At 42.9% G+C, this 19,314-nt stretch overlaps 1 protein-coding gene across 1 annotated transcript in view; it reads left to right on the top strand.

Moving 5' to 3' along the window:
• The first annotated feature begins 6,337 nt into the window (after positions 1-6,337).
• LOC310715538 (receptor tyrosine-protein kinase erbB-4-like) overlaps positions 6,338-19,314 on the top strand; it is a 44,982-nt gene continuing 32,005 nt past the window's right edge. The window contains exon 1 of the mRNA XM_083522021.1: positions 6,338-6,620. Within this exon, the coding sequence (XP_083378147.1) occupies positions 6,527-6,620 (94 nt within the window). The 5' untranslated portion in view covers positions 6,338-6,526. The remainder of the gene's footprint in view (positions 6,621-19,314) is intronic.

Raw genomic sequence — 19,314 nt, 5'->3', positions numbered from 1 at the left:
ACAATCATGAAATGAACCAAGACCAGCAGAACCCGAGTGAAAACCGAGAGAAAACGAGACCTTTCCTATCTCAGAAATTCTCACTTGAGTGACACATCCTGCTCGGAGCTCATTCATTAGCATGCTACTATTTCAAAATACCATTAACGCTCATTTCCATTAGCAAACAATTACGCCTATAATGAACCGATAAGGAGCATCCGGTGGCATAAAGCAACCACACCGGCGCAAAAGCAATGCTGTCATTATGATGATATGCAGGGAGCCAGTGTGCTGAGGAGACACAGGTAAGTCATGCTAGCCATACTGAGAATTAGCGACCGTGACGACGCAGCTCTGCCAAGATTAGCCTCGTTCGGAGTGCCTCTTCCTACTCAGATCCCTCTGTGCCTGAGCTGCGGCTAATTAGCACGCTATCGTTTCGAAAATGAAGTCGCCAAACATTTCCATTAGTCACGGTGTCATTAGCAAAACAATTAGGCATCCGAGGAGTTGATAAGACGCATCAGGTGCTATGAAGCCCCAGCTGAGTGCAGCCTCTCTCTGCAAGTGAGTTGTGTGTGTTTCTTATCGTTCCTTTATGTAATTAAGGCCCGTTCCTGACCCTTTTTTAACCCTTTCTCCATTGTCATGTTCGGCTTCAAAGCTTTCTAAAAACCCCTTATTTAGCTCTCCGTAATCCACCGGATTGGACCGCATTCCGCTTCCCCTGACAGCTCTCTGTAACGTCCCTGCATTTCTCCTCGACCTGAAAAGCGAGAGCGCAATTTAACCGGCGTGGAAGCACTCGACTCCCTCTGCTCTCGCCGTCCCCTTCATCCTGTCTGCGTTTGTCTTTCGGCGGACAGACAATGCGAGTAATGAGACGGAACAAACGGATCGGTAGGACGGCGCGAGAAGGCGATAATCACCGCGGTGGGCTAATCGTGCCGTCTCGTTAGCCTTCTGTGTCCTCTGGTAGAAGAATAAAGGGCAGCAACCGGCTTTCACACAATTACTGTTATTTAGAAGAAAATCAGGAGTTCAGCGCTGCTGTAGAGATTATTTTTGATATTTGATTAAGTATTCGGAATAATGCCGAAAAAAGAGAAACGCTAAAACCAGAGACTCCTTTCATAAACAGAAAATTCCAGCACAGCGTTAATTACCATCATTTGGAAAATGATGACAAAAAACCCCCAAATGTATGTGTGTAAAATATGAGTGATGTCGGAGCATAACCCAGCCCGAAGTGTCTCAGATGTGTCACATCAGCCGAGAGGAAAGAGCAGCTGGAATATCACAATAATTAACGCCGGGAAACGCGGGATAAACACACGGAATACTCCGGCACCAGATGGGTCGGGGTAATCGTGGTGACAACGGCGTAGCGATGACGAGGAACGCTCTTAATAAACCACGGAGAAGGAATTGATGTCATTTGAAGCTTTTTTGCATCTAAAATCGTGCGTTTTGTTTCGCAATGTGGGTTTCTTATTTATCGCTGTATAAAACACTGATAAAACACTATATAGGGTGAGGGTTTTTTTTTTTTTACTCTGGAACGTATAGATCTTTAGTTAGGAATCATATAACCTGTGAATCAAAGACTGGAAAAGGCTGCCTCAGGGCTCTATCTGAGAACCTCCATATTCTTCAGTCAACGTCCAGGTGACTCAGGACGACACTCATGTCAGCTGAGGGGAGTGTTAACGACCTTTTCTCCCTCCACACTATCTCCTCGGCACATCGGAGTCATCCTTCTTCTCGTTCGTCACGTGTAGGTCACGGTTTCTTCATTCATGGCAGGACGCCTTCTCACCGTTTATGTTAATAGTGGATTAAAACGCAATTAATGCAACCTTCAGGGGGAACAGGGGAAGGTCTCTAGAAAAAGCGTTTTTTTTGGCCTGGCCTGGATGTTAGACATGATGACTGATTGATTTTGGGGACCTCGAATGACAAAGTCATCAGTTTATTTGAGGGATTTGCCGACTTATATGGTGTATGCTATTCGGTTTTTAGTTGAAAGGTTTATGTATGGAATGTGATGCAAAGCCAATATTGCAAATTGCAAACTTTTGAAATTGTTTCCATCCCTTTCATTTACTGTAAAAAAACAAGTCTTCGACTCTAGTTTTTGTATTTCGGAGATATTCAGGTGCAAGGACATTCCAGTAGTTGGAAGTATAGAAATTATCCAATGGTAATGCCAAAAGTTTGTGAACAATTGACCATCACGCCCTTATATATATTTAACATACACATTATATATATAGCATATGCTATTTCATGCTTTTCATTGAATTATTAAATTCAAATTTGTATTTGATATGGATCTTTTTTTTCCTCATTGTTAATGAATCATTTAGACCGGTGGTCCCCAACTTTTTTTGCACCATGGACCAGTTTAATGTCGGACAATTTTTTCACGGACCGGCCTTTAAGGTGTGGCGGATAAATACAACAAAATAAAATGATATTTTGTAAATCTAATAATAAACATGAATCCACTGTGGTGTTTGTTCATTTTGCTCGCTTGGGGGTTTGAATTTAGCGGTAATGTATTATGTGTTAGCGACCGGAGCCCCTTTAAGAAGGTAGGGGATGGAGGTAAGACATGTGACCGAAGCATCATGACATGCATCAAGAGTGAGTCATAGACAGATGTGGCGGAGAGAATCCGGTCATTTTCCAAAATAAAACTGTTCACAATCAGATAATAAATAAAACGTAAATAATGTAAGTTATGTATTTTTTCTATGTGGCCCAGTACCAATTGACCCACGGACCGGTGCCGGTCTGCGGCCCAGGGGTTGGGGACCACTGATTTAGACCCACCTGAAATACACCAGGACTGAATCTGTTTCATTAACATGGGCCAACCAGAACCCAAAACACAACGCAAACACTCATAAATATTACTGGCAACCATGATGTTCGTAAAGCAAACCAAAAAATAAAAATTGATAAACCTTGGGGAAAAAAAATGTGGCTTTTTTTTGGTGTGTTGTTCGTAATCTGCCAAGGTGAAAATGACGCTCGTGAATTTGTGCCTCGTCATCTAACTCCTGTCTGTCGTGTCCTTTCTGTAACCCTACTCTGGATCTCTGCCAAAAAAGACTTCCGGCTTCCTTATGAGTACGATTTAAAAATGGATTACTCCCGGGAGTGGAGTCGGTGGATCGATAGACACGGTCAATACAATAATACCTGATTTAGCTAATATTATCCTTCATGTCGTTCAAGCAAAGGATTATAAATCCATATTGCGCTCAATGTTTAAGCCGCTATTACGCATAATGCGATCCTCAGGGGTAATTAAATAAGCAATATATTGACAAGCCTCATGAGCTGGATTTCAAGCCCGAGCTAGAGCTAGAGCTAGAGCTAGGAGCTTGGATAATGAGTTACATTTGAATTCCTGAACCTTTTAATCGGTGAAGGAAAAAAATGTATCTTTAATAATCTCACCATTTTAATACTGACATGTTTTGTGAGGTCAGAGGAAACTAGCAAACCCCGAAAAAAACCCACACACATAGTATAAAGGGAATACCGAACCGACATGGCTACCGTTCCATAAATCAACACCACGCAATTCCGTCTGGACCGTGGCTCACTGCAAACAACTTCCGACAGTCCTGGGTTTTTTGTTTAATGATATGGCAAATGTTTTCACCGTTCAGACAATGAGCCGCTATCTATCACGGAACAGTCTGCTGAGTCATCGCACCCAAATCCTATCGAACTGCTCTGGGATGAACGAAATCTTCTTTGGCAAGTTTTTCCAAGAGGCACAGCAAAAAGTGTTTTCCAGTTGAATGTCTGGAGAAACGAACTGTCCAGAGTGTGGAAGAGTGTGTAACGTTGTTCTTCATGCTAACGGATGATTTTTTTCACTGAAAATTAAGTGGAACATCTAGACATGTATAGATTTGTTTGGTCAAAGGAAAACTTCATACCAGTAATTACTTAGTTTGTTCCATAGAAACTGAAGGAACATGCACATCTCTCTCAAAGACAATAAAAGACTGGGTTTGAAATGATGAAATGTCCTAATCTTTATGATGGATGCTTACGAAACTAATAGTTGTGACCGAGGTCTAAACCGATCAGACATAACATTATGACTACCTGCCTAATATTGTGTTGGTCCCCATTTGATGCCAAAACAGTTGTGACCCATCGAGCATCAACAGCATGAACTTCTTCAGCAGTTTGAGCTACAGGAGCTCGTCTGTTGGATCAGACCACACGGACCAGCCTTCGCTCCTCGCGTGCATCGATGTGCCTCGGCACAAGTGTGGCAGATTTGGAGATGTTGTGACCCAGTCGTCTAGCCATGACAATTAGTTTTTTTGTGGTTGTTGAATGGAACAAAAAATCGAACATGAATTGTCAAAAAATAATAGTAGATTTGTAAAAACGTCATATCTCATAGGTTTTTCCGTGAGAACATCATGGACACGAATATTGATTCCTGATTATAGTCTTCTACAAAATGCTAGTATAAGTCTGTAGGTGTTTCCCTGCAGCGGTGCAACAGAAATTGTCTGAATCAGCTCTCTGAGCTGTGGAGCGATTGCGAAATGGCATTTCCCCCCCAGATAAAGACGCTCTAGTGGCCCATGAATGGATAAGAGTAAGGTGTCAAAACGATCCGCTTAGCAATCAAGATGAATCCTACGACACCTGGCATCCAGTAGGAACCCAAGACGTTCACGTTCAGCCGATAGGTGACGTGTAAAAGAATTTCGTTTGACATGCCGAAAAGTGAACGAGCCCCAGATTGTCTGACACGGCATACAAATATTATCGTCGTCGTATATCAAAGAGGAACAGAATTAATTGAATCTCGGCGAGCGAGCGGAATAAAGATGACCTGCGAGTCCTTTTGTCTTCCTCTCCCTCTATATCACGCTCTCACTCTTCTCACGAGGCACGCGTTAACGCCGTGAAGAGACGGTATAATTATCCCAGTTTTCATATTTCTCTCTCTCTCTCTCTCTCTCTCTCTCTCTCTCTCTCTCTCTCTCTCTCTCTCTCTCTCTCTCCGCCGCTAGAACAGCCATTATCTATTCATCATCGTTAACACATTCACACGTCTGAGTACCTGTTGCTCAGGGTTTGGGACGTGTGCCGTGTCTACGTTGTACTAGTGAGAAACCATCCACAGCTCCAAATATCAACGCATTTAAGCACAAAACCTGGAAAATGTCACCACATAGGACCAGGATTTTAGGATCCATGCAGATGCATTGATGCATGAAGCACGAGCGAGAAAACTACCAGGTTCATTCGAGGTCAGATAGAAAATGATTGGAGTTGGCGAAACTTCTCAATAGACAGGAAATGAGCACGAAGGTTGTTTTTATTTGTAGTTTTATAAACCATAAGGATGTTTCTAATCTTTCCGATTAATACAAATGATATTCCAAGTATGGATGCATTTCTTTAGTTTTTCCTACTGTAATCCTCGTATATCATCCTCATCGCCAGTTTTTCTCTCTTTTTTATATATAACTCTCTCCCTCTCACACACACACACACACACACACACACACGGTTATCAGTTATACCGGTCAGACAGTGTGGTACAGTGCGATGCAACTGCCAAGGAATTATGGAAACGAGATGCTCGTTCGATGCCTGAATCGTTTGACTGGCAAATTGTTTGCGCGTTATGTGAGCGCTGGGTTACAAGAGGTGAAACGCCACAATCCGTTGGGTTCATCTTTATTTTTCTGCCGTCATCTATTACACAGAGACCTTAAGTGTTCAACGCACAGTATAATATACATGGGAATGAAGGAACACATCAGTAATGCTCTGCTCTTTCTCATTTTTTTTTTTTTTTTGAGAAAGCTGACTCAGTTTGGTTCCCATCATATCCTCATCATATTCACATCTCAGATTGATTCTCACTCCCCCATGTTTCCTCTTTTCCCCATCTGAGATCCATGATCTTTTGGACGGGGCTGTAGATGGACATGTTCAGGTACCAGGATGTAAGAGGATGATAAGAATTTGGGCTTGAATTTTGTGACACGGTTTTCTCAAGCTGTCCATCATATGCCACGTTCCCATCTCAGATCTTGTTTGGAAGCAAACCAGGTCTTTTTAAGGTGAAGGACTTGAAGAAATAAAGTGAAAAAAAAAAAACAATCAATACATTATAACCTGCTATAGATAAATTATAATAGGATGGGCCATGCTCTCTCTCTCTCTCTCTCTCTCTCTCTCTCTCTCTCTCTCTCTCTCTCTCTCTCTCTCTCTCATTCCAATCCCACTCTTCTCAATAATACCAGCCCATTTCCAGCCAGCCAATCAGACACGCGAATGGGCGGGTTTATGTAGATAAGGAGGCGGCTCTTTCCCATGGTGTTCTTGGTGAACTTGTGTGAGTGCAGTTTTAGTGGCGCGGGTAACAGAGGGAAAAAAAAAGAAAACGCGGAGGCAGTTTAGGACATGAGGACAAACAAGCTCCTGTTTGGTCCCAGGACAGAGTTGTCACACGGCGGATTTCTTCTCAGCATGTGAATTAATGGAAATAGCGAGGGCAAAAATGAAGGCGCCCCGTCTCGTGCAGTGTTTCGTGCTGGCGGTTGCGGTCATCCGGACGAGCCGCGCGCAGGCAGGTAAAAATAAAACAACAACAAAGAGCCAACTTCAACTCATAAATTACAACTAAAATGCTTTAAATATTAACTTGTGGACATCCTGGAGTTCAGTGTGTGCGTTTGGGGACGTTTTTGATGGACGATGAGGACGTGCGTAATGGAAATTTGGTGCGTCTGATTTGCGCGCACACGCGCACGCACACGTGGGCATTTCGTGCACAGTTATTTGCGATAATGAAGTACTTCAGGGTGCATTCTAGTTGTATTTGTTCCTGGAAAGTGATCAAACGATACTGTAGTAAAGAGAAAGCATCCGCACCAAGAGCGCATGGATGAGGGAAAAGTGTCCTGAATATGTTCTGCGCGTGCGGATGAATGTTTTTTTTTTTGTTCACTATACAACCTGCATGGTGGGTCAGTGAGCTGCGCAATGCACACGCACGCACAATTTCTGTTCTCGTGCATATAATCTCGTGCGCAATACAGTCACATTAGTCCAGACTTCTCCAGTGACTCACGAAAGTCATGGCACGTGAGCATGGCACAGGGGTGCAGCACAACATGTTTCTGTCTAGCAGCTCCACGGTTGGAAGTAAGTGAGAGTGTGTGTGTGTGTGTGTGTGTGTGTGTGTGTGTGTGTGTGTGTGTGTGTGTGTGTGTGTGTGTGTGTGTATTTTATAATCTCCTGATCCACCACAATTCTGTTTGGCTAACCCTGTCCATGGTCCTGAAGTGCAGTGTGCCAGATGAGTCATTGTGTGAAGGTGTTCTAAAGTTCATTACCAGATCAATGAGGGGAATCTGAGACCAAGGGCTGCTGGTCATTCTGAAATCTTTTTCTCTTTGCCTCCATGTTAGATGATGCAATTAATTACGAGATGGTACTGAAGCTCGCCGTTGTATTCTCAGCAGCTGACTTCACCTGTGCTGCCATTTTATTCCAGAATCAAGGGGATTCGAACAGAGATGTTTTTGTCTCTCCACATATCTCGGATGAGAGCACTGTAAAAATTTACGAATAGGTCAGGAAACTGCGCGATGTGTCGTCAAACGCTGTTTATTCTCGCACATATTCCGACCACACTTGCTTTTCAGTGACAATAATAGTTTCCGTTTCCTAATAAGGAAATAAATCAATAAAATGTAATATGCTGAAAATAAAAGGAACAATGGATCAAAGGAGAGCAAACAACCAACAAAAGCCTAATTTACACTCATCTCGCTGAGTTAAAAGAACAGCGCTGGGTCGTAAATCTTTTTTAATGGAAAAAGTCTTTGGATCCGGACTCGCGCTTTGGCCCACATCCAGAGACAGAAAAATAAACAAGCAAATGAGTAAAGCCCACTCGCAATGGGTCGATAACGCATAAATAATAAACCCGGCTTTGGATTTTGAACTTCCTTTGTTTGCGCTTTACATCCCAAGCACTGTTTTTTCTCCAATCCCAATGCACACATCTAGATGAAGTTTAATGTCATCCATATGTCATACTGTAGCTCAGGGTATTGTGATGAATTTAAGGGGGAAGTGGAGGCTCAGTGGTGGAGATGTTGAAATTCTTATCAGAAGGTTCCAAGATCCAATCCCAAGCTGCCTCTGCTGGGCCCTTAAACGCCTCTATTGCTCAGCTGTATAAATTAAACAACGCTCAATGCAAAGAGGCATAAATCCTGTCATGTAAAGATGTTCAACACCAAGACATAAACAGATCTTTGAAGATGTAGCTTTGTAGGACACTGCCATTTGTTCTTTCTTGTGTCCACTTTATTTTTCACATCTTTTTGCCTTTATATTGTTTAGCAAATACATGTTCAATCATCCACCTTCTTGGTCATGCCTCCATCTCATCATCATTGTCGTCATCATTTTGTGTATGTGTGTCTGTGTGTGTGTGTGTGTGTGTGTGTGTTTCAGTGCCTTGAAGGAGTTACCGAAACCTCATTGCTGTTGTTGCCTTCAATTTGAAGGAACATGAAGCTCCAGGGGGAAATGTTGAGGTGATGGTGTGTGACCTCGGCCTGGCAAAAAAAAAAAAAAAAAAGGTTTTCACAACACACACGTGCAAACACACAACACACCCACCTGCCGCTACGATCCTGCCAAATGAGATCTCATTTAAATCATTTTTCCATCGTTTTTCACCATAAATTTCACTGCTCCATTCTTTTCTCTTCTCCGGACAAATTTGCCTGAAGAAATTCCACACTTTTTAATCATTCTTTGTTTTTTTTTCCAACCCTCGTATAGTGGATTGATTTTGTGAATTTTCCACCTCACAAAGAAATGAACAGTGTAGACTTTGATGGTAGATTCATTTAAACAGAGAGAGACAGAATATAAAAAAAAGAAAGAAAGGTTATAAATTAATTTGGATTTGATCGAGTGAAATAAGTATTTGATCCCGTACCAATTTAGCGACTCCCACACACCAAAATTAGTCCTGTACCTTTAGGAAAGTTCTTCTAATATCAACTCTTTTTGTGTATAAAAGACACCAGCCACAGAATCAACCACTTCCATTCAAACCTCTTCACCACCATGTAAAGGACCAAAGAGCTGTCAAAGGACTTCAGGGACGAGATTGTAGACCTGCACGAGGCTGGAATGGGCTACAAGACCATCAGATTGATGTCATGCTGGACAGTCATCTCAACGACTCATCGTCAGTGTTCTGGCTGAGGCCAGGACGTTCTCATCTAAGATTCTACAGTTCATGGCCCTGTTTATGTGGTGATGTTTTCCTGTACCCTTAGCAGAGAAACAGCCCCAAAGCAGAATGTTTCCTCCTCCGTGTTTGACAGTGGCGACGGTGTTCTCGTGGTCATATTTAGCATTTCTCTGCAGTCGAAAAATGGCGAGTCGAGTTGATGTCAAAGAGCTCAGTTTTAGTCAACGACATCACATTCTACCAGGCCTTCTCTGAAACATTCAGATGTTCATGAGCAAACTACAGACGGGTCTGTTCATGTGCGTTCTTGAGCAGGAGATCCTCGGTGTGTTACCAATGGTTTTCTTGGTGACTGTGGTCCCAGCTTCCTTGAGATCATTAACAAGCTCCTCCTGTGTAATTCTGGTCTGATCCCTCATCTTTCTCAGAATCATCCTTACTCCATTAGATGAGAATTATCATGGAGCCCCAGATCTAGTGTGATTGACTTCTCTTGTCTTTAATCCATTTCCAAATATTTAACAAACAGTGGTATCTTTCTCATCAAGCTTCTTGCTGATGTTCTTGTAGCCTCATTTCCACCTCGTGCAGGTCTACAATCTTGTCCCTGAGGTCCTTTGACTTCTTTTTGGTGTTTTCCATTAAAATCTTTTCACCATGATGGAAGAGGTGGATTGGACTGGTGATTTTTATACACATGAGTTAGGAGTTCCTTCTTAAAGGGACAGGACTAATTTGAGTGTGTGGTGCTCAGAATTCTTGCCGGTAAGAACGGTGGTCAAATACTTATTTCACTCTTATTTCATTTTATATATGAAATGAAATTATTGTTTTCTTTTTCTGGATTAAAAAACATTAATTCTAGACTGTAAATTTCTTTGTGAGGGGGTATATTTACAAAATCAGCACAGGATCAAATCATTATTTTCCCCACTGTATCTGTTCGTCTGACTATTTTTCTCCTCGTCCGGCTCCGAGACCCGTAATCCTTCAGACGAGGATGTAAATAGGAAAGGACAATCAGACAGAAAGAGAAAGAGGAAAGGAGAAGGACATGGAGATGTATGTGCTTGAATGTCGAAGTTCCCTCACCGTTCTCGTTCATATAATGGGCGTTTCGGAAAGCGCCACACTCCCGTCAACCTGCACGGCCCAATCCAGTGGAGAGGTTCGGGGAAACCTAATTACCGTCTCTCATCAACCATCTGCCGGCGCGTCCAGCTCTTACGGATAATTAGGATGACAAGTCCTCGGGCTGGACATGGTTTTTGCAGTGTTTCATCCAGAAATAAGAGGAAGGAGTCGAAGTGGGAAAGAAAGTGCTGGAAGTTTGAAAGATTATGAGTTGTGTGTGATGTCCTCATATTTGTTGCTGTGTGTGTGTGTGTGTGTGTGTGTGTGTGTGTGTGTGTGTGTGTGTGTGTGTGTGTGTCTCACCCTGCTCTGACCATGGCTGAAAAAATCCACTACATCTAATCACACTGGACAACCTGCTGTGAGGTTTCATTCATCAGCTCAATGCTGGACAGGTTTGATAAATGACCCAGACTCGGGCCTGTCCTCTCTTTCTCACTGTCCTTTTTTGTCTCACTCTCACACACACACACACACACACACACACACACACACACACACACACACACACACACACACACACACACACACACACACACACACACAGAGTAAGAGGTGCCTGTCTTCTATAACGCAATCCTTTCAGGGAGGTTTTTGGTCGAACTTATATGTCATGTGCTGCCTTCAGGATGTTTTCTTGGATCATTTTACACAAACAAACACTGTCACTATCAAAAAATAAATACAATAATTAATTCATAATAAAAATTTTTTAAAGTACTAGTTGTTTTTGTCCCTTTTCACCCAAAACACATTTTCCTCACGTTGCATGATAGGATAGTTCCAGGTTTTTTTTCCAATAAAAGCCAACACCATGCGTTCACAAAACCACTGATCATGAATCTGTTTGATGGTCACGATCGAGGCTTGAAAAACACGAGAGCATGAGAGGCAGGAGCTCTAGCAGTTTGCCACCAGGAGGCGTGTGAACTCAAATGCAGACAAAGACTTGGAAATGTAGGAAGATCCATCATTTTTGAAGTACAAAATGCGCAAGTTCAAAAACAGCACAATCGAATCTCAAAAAAGCGCCGGTACCAAAAATCCAACACAAACGCAGAGCCAATATATATAAATTCACACCGTCTATGATAGGCATATGTGTATCTGTCTATTGTATGATACACCATTTGCTGGGTCCTACTTTTTCTGTTAGTCTTTTATGTGAAATGGGGCTGGATATTTTTGTCCATTTTCACCCAATTTTTCCACACAAACGCATTCACTAAACCACTGACGATAAAGGCTCTGTTCGATCTATTCAGTGGGTACAAAGCCTGTCAGGGCAGGGGCTTGAACCGAAGTCCATTATGTGAAAGTCAGTAGTCTGCAGCAGTCTGCTACAAGGAGGTGTGTGATCCTAAATGCAGAGACTGAAATTGGAAATGTAGGAAGATCCATAATATTTTATTAGGAAGTCAGCAAACCTCAACACACCCCCAGCTGGAACCTCCACGGCAGCCTTCTATGTTTAGAGTTGAAATGAGCCCATTGCCTGATTCATACATTTACACTACACATGAATTTGGCTTGGAGTTGTGCAGGACTACATCTGCAACCATAGCGATCTTCAACAGGTCCGATTTCATTTGGATCAAGCGACACGACACGACACGGTTAGGGGTTTGAGACGGCGGCAGCCAGAGATCGAGGCGACGGAAGAGGATCCGCATTAAGTTCGATCTCTTTGTATTGATCGGGTAAAGGAGCAGGATCTTGAAAGCGAGAGAAAATTACTCCTGCCATTGTGTCCTGTTAGCAGAACCATTAAAAGCGAATCCAAGGCGTTTGGCTTTTGCCGTGGCCGTGTTTCAATATCCCCGGCGTTGCTACGTCGTCAACCCGCCCTCGTTTTGTTAACCTAAAACGACGTGCAAGCTCGGCACAAATTGGTTCAGCTACCGTTTGCTAGATAAGAGACGGAAATTTGAGGAGTAGGAAGTTATCTCCTGGTGGATATTTAAATGACATTAGACATTCGTCTGCATTTTCGTTGCAGTGTAAACACTAGTGTAGAATTAATTCAGTCAATTGTGTTGAGAGCCTTAGGGGAGGTGTTGGGGTGTGGGGGCGACTTCATTGTAATAAACCCCCCAATGTTTTTTATATCGAGGTACACAAATCTAATACAAATTCATTAGAAATGAAAGAAAACTAAATATTGCTCTGGATATCAGCATGAATGATTCGACACACCGATTAGTCTAACCAGAGGAACGACTCGACACGTTCTGGCCGAACGTAATGTCAAACCTTAAGCTCATTATTCCATGTGAACTGCGAGTTTTCCATCGGCGCCTTTAAAGCGTTTGGGAATTTTGGCCACACCGATCACGTGCCTTAATTAAAGGGGATTATTTTAATTAGAAAGCGCTGCGGGTCTCCTTATGAGGTCTGGTCTGTTGCATGGTCTGAGCTGTACCCGGATTTCTTTCCCTCCAGAGCGCTTCAAATACCGCAGCGGAATGTTCTAATCTTTTTCCGTTCCGGGGAAAGGGAGCAGTAGATTTTTTTTCTCCTTAATTAAAGGATCAGAGGAATGTATTTGTCTGGACAGACATATTAAACCCCAGATGTCTGGCTCAGGGTAAATGTTATTAAGCCAGCACCAGCTAATTATTTTTAGATATTCTCGCTCTCATTGGCTCGAATGCGTTTGATAGCATCAGTATCCATATCAACTCGTATATCGCATAACGCTATCACTTTTCTACAACTTTGTGGGCCAAAACTGTGTCTTCCTAATTTGTTAGTATTTCTCTGTCCTGACAACCCAGAACCACGCCATTCTGTAACCAGGTCATAAAGAGGTTTCGTCCGTAAAGGCTCATTTGTGATTGAATTCAGACAGCAGGCTCATGAGGTACTCGTTGAATCCGCACAGCATTTCCACCAGCTTTCAGCCATTTCCTGATGGGCGTCACAGTGTGTCGTACCAAAGCGGAAAAGAAAGTCCGCAACCCGAGTCAGATTTTCAAAGAGCGAGCGCCCGCTCGTTTAGAGGGGTTACAGTTTGATGGGCATGAACCCAGACAGTCTCATTATTTCCTCGATCATCTCTCCATCTCTCGTGAGACACTCCTGGCAGGTGAACACTGGGACCCAGATATGCTGTGAAAAGCACATTTAGAGAGTAGTCAGGGAGCACATCTACTTCAAAAGCGTAAGAACCTCACTGGAAGTCGACGAGAGATCATGAAGGTCTTACCGAGCTCAACTCCCGAAACCATTCAGTAACTTGTGCATGATGATCGTCGGAGAACAATCCACAACATTGTTGCTATTCTCAGGGTGTCATACGGAACAGTCCAGGTGATCTTCACATGTGATTTGAACATGCGCCGTATTGCTGCCAAGAACTCAATCAGTTTGCCGTGAGTCTTCACAGTGGAACAGCCCATAATCTTTACGGCCAAAAAAGGCGAGGCTGGTCTGCACCTCAACCTAGTGCATGCTCATCATCTTTTTCGACATTTTCAGCATTGTGCATCGAGAATTCGGACAATCAATAGCGAGGTCTACTGCCAGTTTTCAAGGCATCTGAGGGCGATATATATATATATATATAGTGTGTGCTTTATAGAGAATAATATCCACATATTGCTGTTTATTGCTACAGAATGAATTTATACCCTTGAACATGATGGGAAATGAGTCCTGTTTATGCACATTTAAAAGAAATGTGTGTACTGTATGTGTGTATGTGTTTATGCATGTGGCTGATTTCGCTGTGACAAAATTCTCCCCTGCAGCTCCTTTTGATTCCGGATTTTTCCATCGCGACCAAGCTGCAGCAGCCGCCATGGCGTCTGATCCCTGCCACGACGAAAGCCTTTGAGCCGTACACTTGTGCACTTTTATTGCATTTTGCTCCTCGGACTAAAAAACAGCAGCACCTTTAGGCTGTTTGAACTGTTTGAACAGGGCGACTGTTTACCCAGATCTTTTCCCGTCGCAAAGAACCCCCCCCCCATCGCACTAGTTCCTGTTTTTCCTTTTTGTCTCTGCTCTTTACATCTCTGTCTGTTTTTTTTCTATCCTTAACTCACTTTGTTTTCCCGTTTTTGTTGTTTCTCTACTCTGTCAAAACTAGCGGCCTTCAAACCGGTGATGGATGCAGTGTTTTTTTTTATGTTTTTTTTTCACGAGTGAAAGGATTTGGGCCAACAAACAAAAGCGCTTAAAACTCAGCAGCTGTTCAAATATGCAGATGTTGCTTTGCTCCACCGGTTAGAGAAGTGACTGCTGGGGAGGGGGTGGCGGCGGTGGTGGATGCTTAAGTGTATTTTGACATCGGCTATGAAGATAAACGAGGGCTACACAATACCGGTGGCAGCCGTGATGTCAGTGGCATCTGAAATGACTCATTCGTAGGGACTTGTCTGGAGGAACGGGTGTGTAATCTAATCTAAATCGGATAGAAGACACCCCCCCCTCCCCACACACACACACACACCCACACACACACCCCACCGGTTCCTAATCAGTGCAGTGTTAGAGGTGCACAAGGCTAATTTAAGGGCGATGATGCTATCTTTAAATTGCTCTTGTCCTCTTTTTCTGGTGAATGGAGCTCACAGTTCTGAGGAAACTTCCTCCAGGAGCACAGTAAAATCCACATCTAGTCAGTTTATTGACTTTTATTTCGGGTTGTTCCGCCGCCACAGCGGAGCTCAAATCAAACTGACCCAAAGATGTGGTTTTACAGCGAGAATGTAATACTTCAAAATCGAATCCTATCCTTGGAATCCTGCGATACGCCGCTTTGTATTCGTGACCGTCGGATTCCGTTTGAATGAATTCGTAACACCCGTGATTTGTGATTTTATTCTCAGGGAAAGACGTCCCTGTTTTTCATTTACGACGCGAAATCGAACAAGAGGTTGAGATTTGAGCTCTTTGTGCTGTGGAGGATCCTCTCAGCGTTCAGCTCTCTTACATTATCCATTAGCAATTTACTCGCCAAGTGCTGGAACTCATCCAGCATCGGGCTTCGAGCACGGGATAATCCACGCGCCCCTGCTATCGCTTGCGCTACCAAAGCGCACTCATGAGCGGCGAGTCTTTCAGGAAGGGAAAGAGTGAAGTGGTAAAGCTGTTATACAAAAGCAGATAAGAGCGTCCACGGAGTCTCTGAGTGCTGATTGAGGGAGTGCGGTGAACGGGGGTGTCTTTATGACAGGTCTGCATGGCCGTCACGTAACAAAGCCCATGCTTTCTCTTTGCATCGTCTGTAGACAAGGTGGTTGCTCGGAGCAGGTCACATGACTATTTTTAAAGACTGTCTGTATTGTCTATATATATATATATATATATATATTTTTTTTTTGTTTTTTTTGTTTTAACCTCAATGAAGATGTACAGGTGTTAGCGTTTTGCCGAAAGAAAGTGATGGAAGATTACCTTGTACCTGAACAAATTACCCCGATTAGTCAGTGGTTGTCCAGCGCTTCAGGTCTTTCCTGTGGCAAGAAGAACCAAAAGTAACTCTGCTCTGCGGTTAATAACTGACTTCATGCCTCCTGTTACTTGCTGGTATCTTGCAAAATTTATAGAGAGAATCCTTCTGGGAAAAGCGAGATAAGTGTTAAACGGAAGGTTGTGTTTGAGAAAGAAAGAAAGAAAGAAAGAAAGAAAGAAAGAAAGAAAGAAAGAAAGAAAGAAAGAAAGAAAGAAAGAAAGAAAGAAAGAAAGAAAGAAAGAAAGAAAGAAAGTAAGGAGCTCATTTTCTAACACGACGGCAAAACGGCCCAACCTTGGCTAACTTTGTCATTCAGAATCGCTAAAGCTCTATTTCACGGTCACGTTTCCTTTTTTCTCCCCTCCCCCCCCACACCCTATATTTCAAATAAATTGCTCTTCGTACTGCAGTGCAGGATTCAGCGATACATTATTCAGCAACTACACAATGCCTTCGGACACAGACGTGTTTAGATTTTCCGCCGAGTGTTCAGGATCAGCTCGCAGTCAGGACTGGATAGCGGGATTGCTGAAGGGAAGAAGACAAGATTACGGACAGTGTGCGATGTGTGTGTGTGTGTGTGTGTGTGTGGTTGTCGAGGAAACACACACTAATTTATCTGCCTGTATTTGGCAGTCGGGAAGGAATTATTACTCTCGCTTCAGCAGCCAAGATCCCAGCCATCAGGCTTTTGTGTCGTTCCAGCTTTTTATTTTTTTTTTGTTGTTTTTTTTTCCTGAGATTAAACCCGATCCCGGAGTTGTTTTAAAGCTTTTACAGGCGTTCGCTGGCCGAATAAATTCTCATTAGTGAGTCATTAGAAACAAACCCGAATCAAACAGCCGGGTGCTTATTAAAATACACCGTGCTCCATCCAGCTCGTTTAATAATTCAGGATGTTCAGCGCGCCAGGCGTAATGGATGGGAGGTCTTTAGGTCTCGTTAAGAATAATTCGCTTTGTGTTTCTATAGACTGACGAAGAAGATGAAACGTTTTCGCAGTAGTCTCGTTTATGGTTCGCTATAAGGTCTGATTTTAATCTGAAAACCTGGACAAGTACAAAACATCCAATCCAAACCCTCAAGGCACTATACCAGGGTCAACACAAGTGGACACATCATATAGGCAGGGAAAAGCTCCAGTGTGCTACCCAGTCCCAGGATTAGGTTCTGTGGTGCCTTTTGGGCAAGGCTGAAAAGCTAGTAGTAGCTGTTGTGTTGTATTCCACACTCGCTTGAAAGTCAGCGAGATTTTGGTGGATGTTTTTCTATTGCATCCCACATGAAATATGCAGTCATGAAAATGTCTGCCAGCTAAAGTTTGGCTGCAATTTGGTTATGCAACAGAACAATAATCGCAAGCACATCACCAAATCTTCAACAGAATCTAAGTCAAAAATTCTCTTCAATTATAGTCATACGGAGGACCATTACTTCGAATTATTGCTGCTAAAAGCGGTTCTACAAGCTACAGAAACATTAGGGTGTACTTAGTTTTGCACACCCAGCTTCCCGATTTTAGCTGATTTTTAATTTTTTTCATTTTGGCTGGTCTTTAATTTACATAAAGAAGCTCGACTGTAATTAAATTCTGTAAAACACTTTGTTTTCAATGAATAAAGCTGTTACACTTGAGCCATTGGTCTGGTCATGTTGCATAGCAACCCGAGTTCACTATTATGGGATGGCATTAGCCAAAAGATGCGTTTATTGCAAATATTATTGATAATAAGTGAAATGAGAGCCTGCTTTGGCATGAAACCGGTGTGTTTGCGTCGTCCGTGAAGGAAGGAACGATTAGCAAGTCCAGCAGGTGTGTGGTTAACTCAGGAACAAACACGGGCTTCCTGCTGATGACCAAAGCTGCTCCTGCTGAGCACATGAAGCAAACGATAATTTAGGAGACCCTGCGAACATGTTCTACACTCCCGGCTTGCATCCTTAATCAAATTTAACGTCGGTTGTTAAACTCGCGGGTTTCTCGCCGAGCGAGGGTGCAGTTGTGTTCGTTAAAAGGCTGACATGGAGCCGACAGCAAACAGCATGACTTTATTGCATCTGAGATCATGAACTGCGATAGCCTATTAGATTTGGGCTCAAAGACAGATAAAGTTTATTCGAGATGTTCGCTTCATAGTGGTTTGGGACTTTCAGGATGTCCTTGTGGCCCGCTTTCATTGCACCTGCTCTGCCTTAATTGCAGCAGTTTGTCTCTGCTCAGGGAAACGTTCCGGTGGGGAGGGGTTTGGTTTGTCTAAAGCAGCCGTCTCTATGCGGAGTCACAGTACAGGGTGTAGCGCCGGACCCACAGGGTTTCGCAGCATTCATTGCAGCCGGAAGGTCAAACCGGCAGACCCACAAAACAGGTTGAGAGACACAATGAATGTGAAGACACGGATACCAGGAAGTGTTTCCTCAGGACTCTATTCTGCATTTGCAGCCAGCTCTGTTTCCAGACTGGGTAATGATGAATTTATTAGCTGGGGCTCTTGTAAAAAAAAAAAAAGTTAGAAGCTAGGTTTGCCACTCATATGTATAACTAATGCTACGAGGAGCAAATGAATAAAAAAAGTTTTCATGAAATATCGAGCAGGATTCACCATTAGTGAGACTCATTCATCCGCTGCTCATATCGAGGTAAGTTTACCTTGGAATTAGCAAAGAAAAGCCGCTGACCTTGAGACAGCTTGTTGTTAGCATTCAGGCGGGTATTATTGTACTACTACCAAAACCTTTTCCACATTTTTCTGCGTCTTTGGTGCAAGAGGAGCTACGTAATCCGGATAAGAGTTTTTGTACGTTTCTGCTTGAACGGAACTAAAGACATGAAGCATTTATTTCATTATTTTTTGCATTATAGTTTCGCAGCAAGTATTGGCTGAAGAACATGATTAAAGCTCTGGCCGAGATTAATCCACATGGTGCTTTGCTTCAGGCTCATATACAGATTTCGTTGCTTTCGACTTGGCTTCATCTCCACTTCATCTTTCCTGCTCTTCATATTTGATGTCTCCTGCTTTGCTGCCGTTCCTCAAATATTGAGGAAGATGTCAGCAGGGCAAAGTCAACATATCTCTGGTACTGAATTTTATTTGGTGCTTAAGAAACCCTGAGGCATGTCTGTAATATTCCTATTGAAGTATAATGAAGACAATGTTTTTTTTTATGTCTCCAACAGAAAAAAAAAATTACTAAATAAATCAGTGAATCAGTGCTAAATATATCGGGAATAGACTCAGGCTTCTTAAAGTGTCATCCATTATGTTGCTTGGACTTTTAATCTTCATCTGGTCCACACACTGGTGATGTTGTGTTTGCTTGGATAGTAGACACAAAAAATTATCTTTAGGTCCTCACAGAGACGAGCGAGGATATGATGCTAGCGTCTGTTTACGGGAACTGATTTTTGCATTTGCGCACAGTTCTTTGTTCATTCTGACCTTTCAGA

The sequence above is a fragment of the Silurus aristotelis genome, assembly GCF_946808225.1.
Source record: "Silurus aristotelis genome assembly, chromosome: 20".
NCBI classification, from domain to species: domain Eukaryota; kingdom Metazoa; phylum Chordata; class Actinopteri; order Siluriformes; family Siluridae; genus Silurus; species Silurus aristotelis.
Note: the sequence above shows the minus strand (reverse complement) of the source record. Positions and strands in the feature narration are given on the sequence as shown.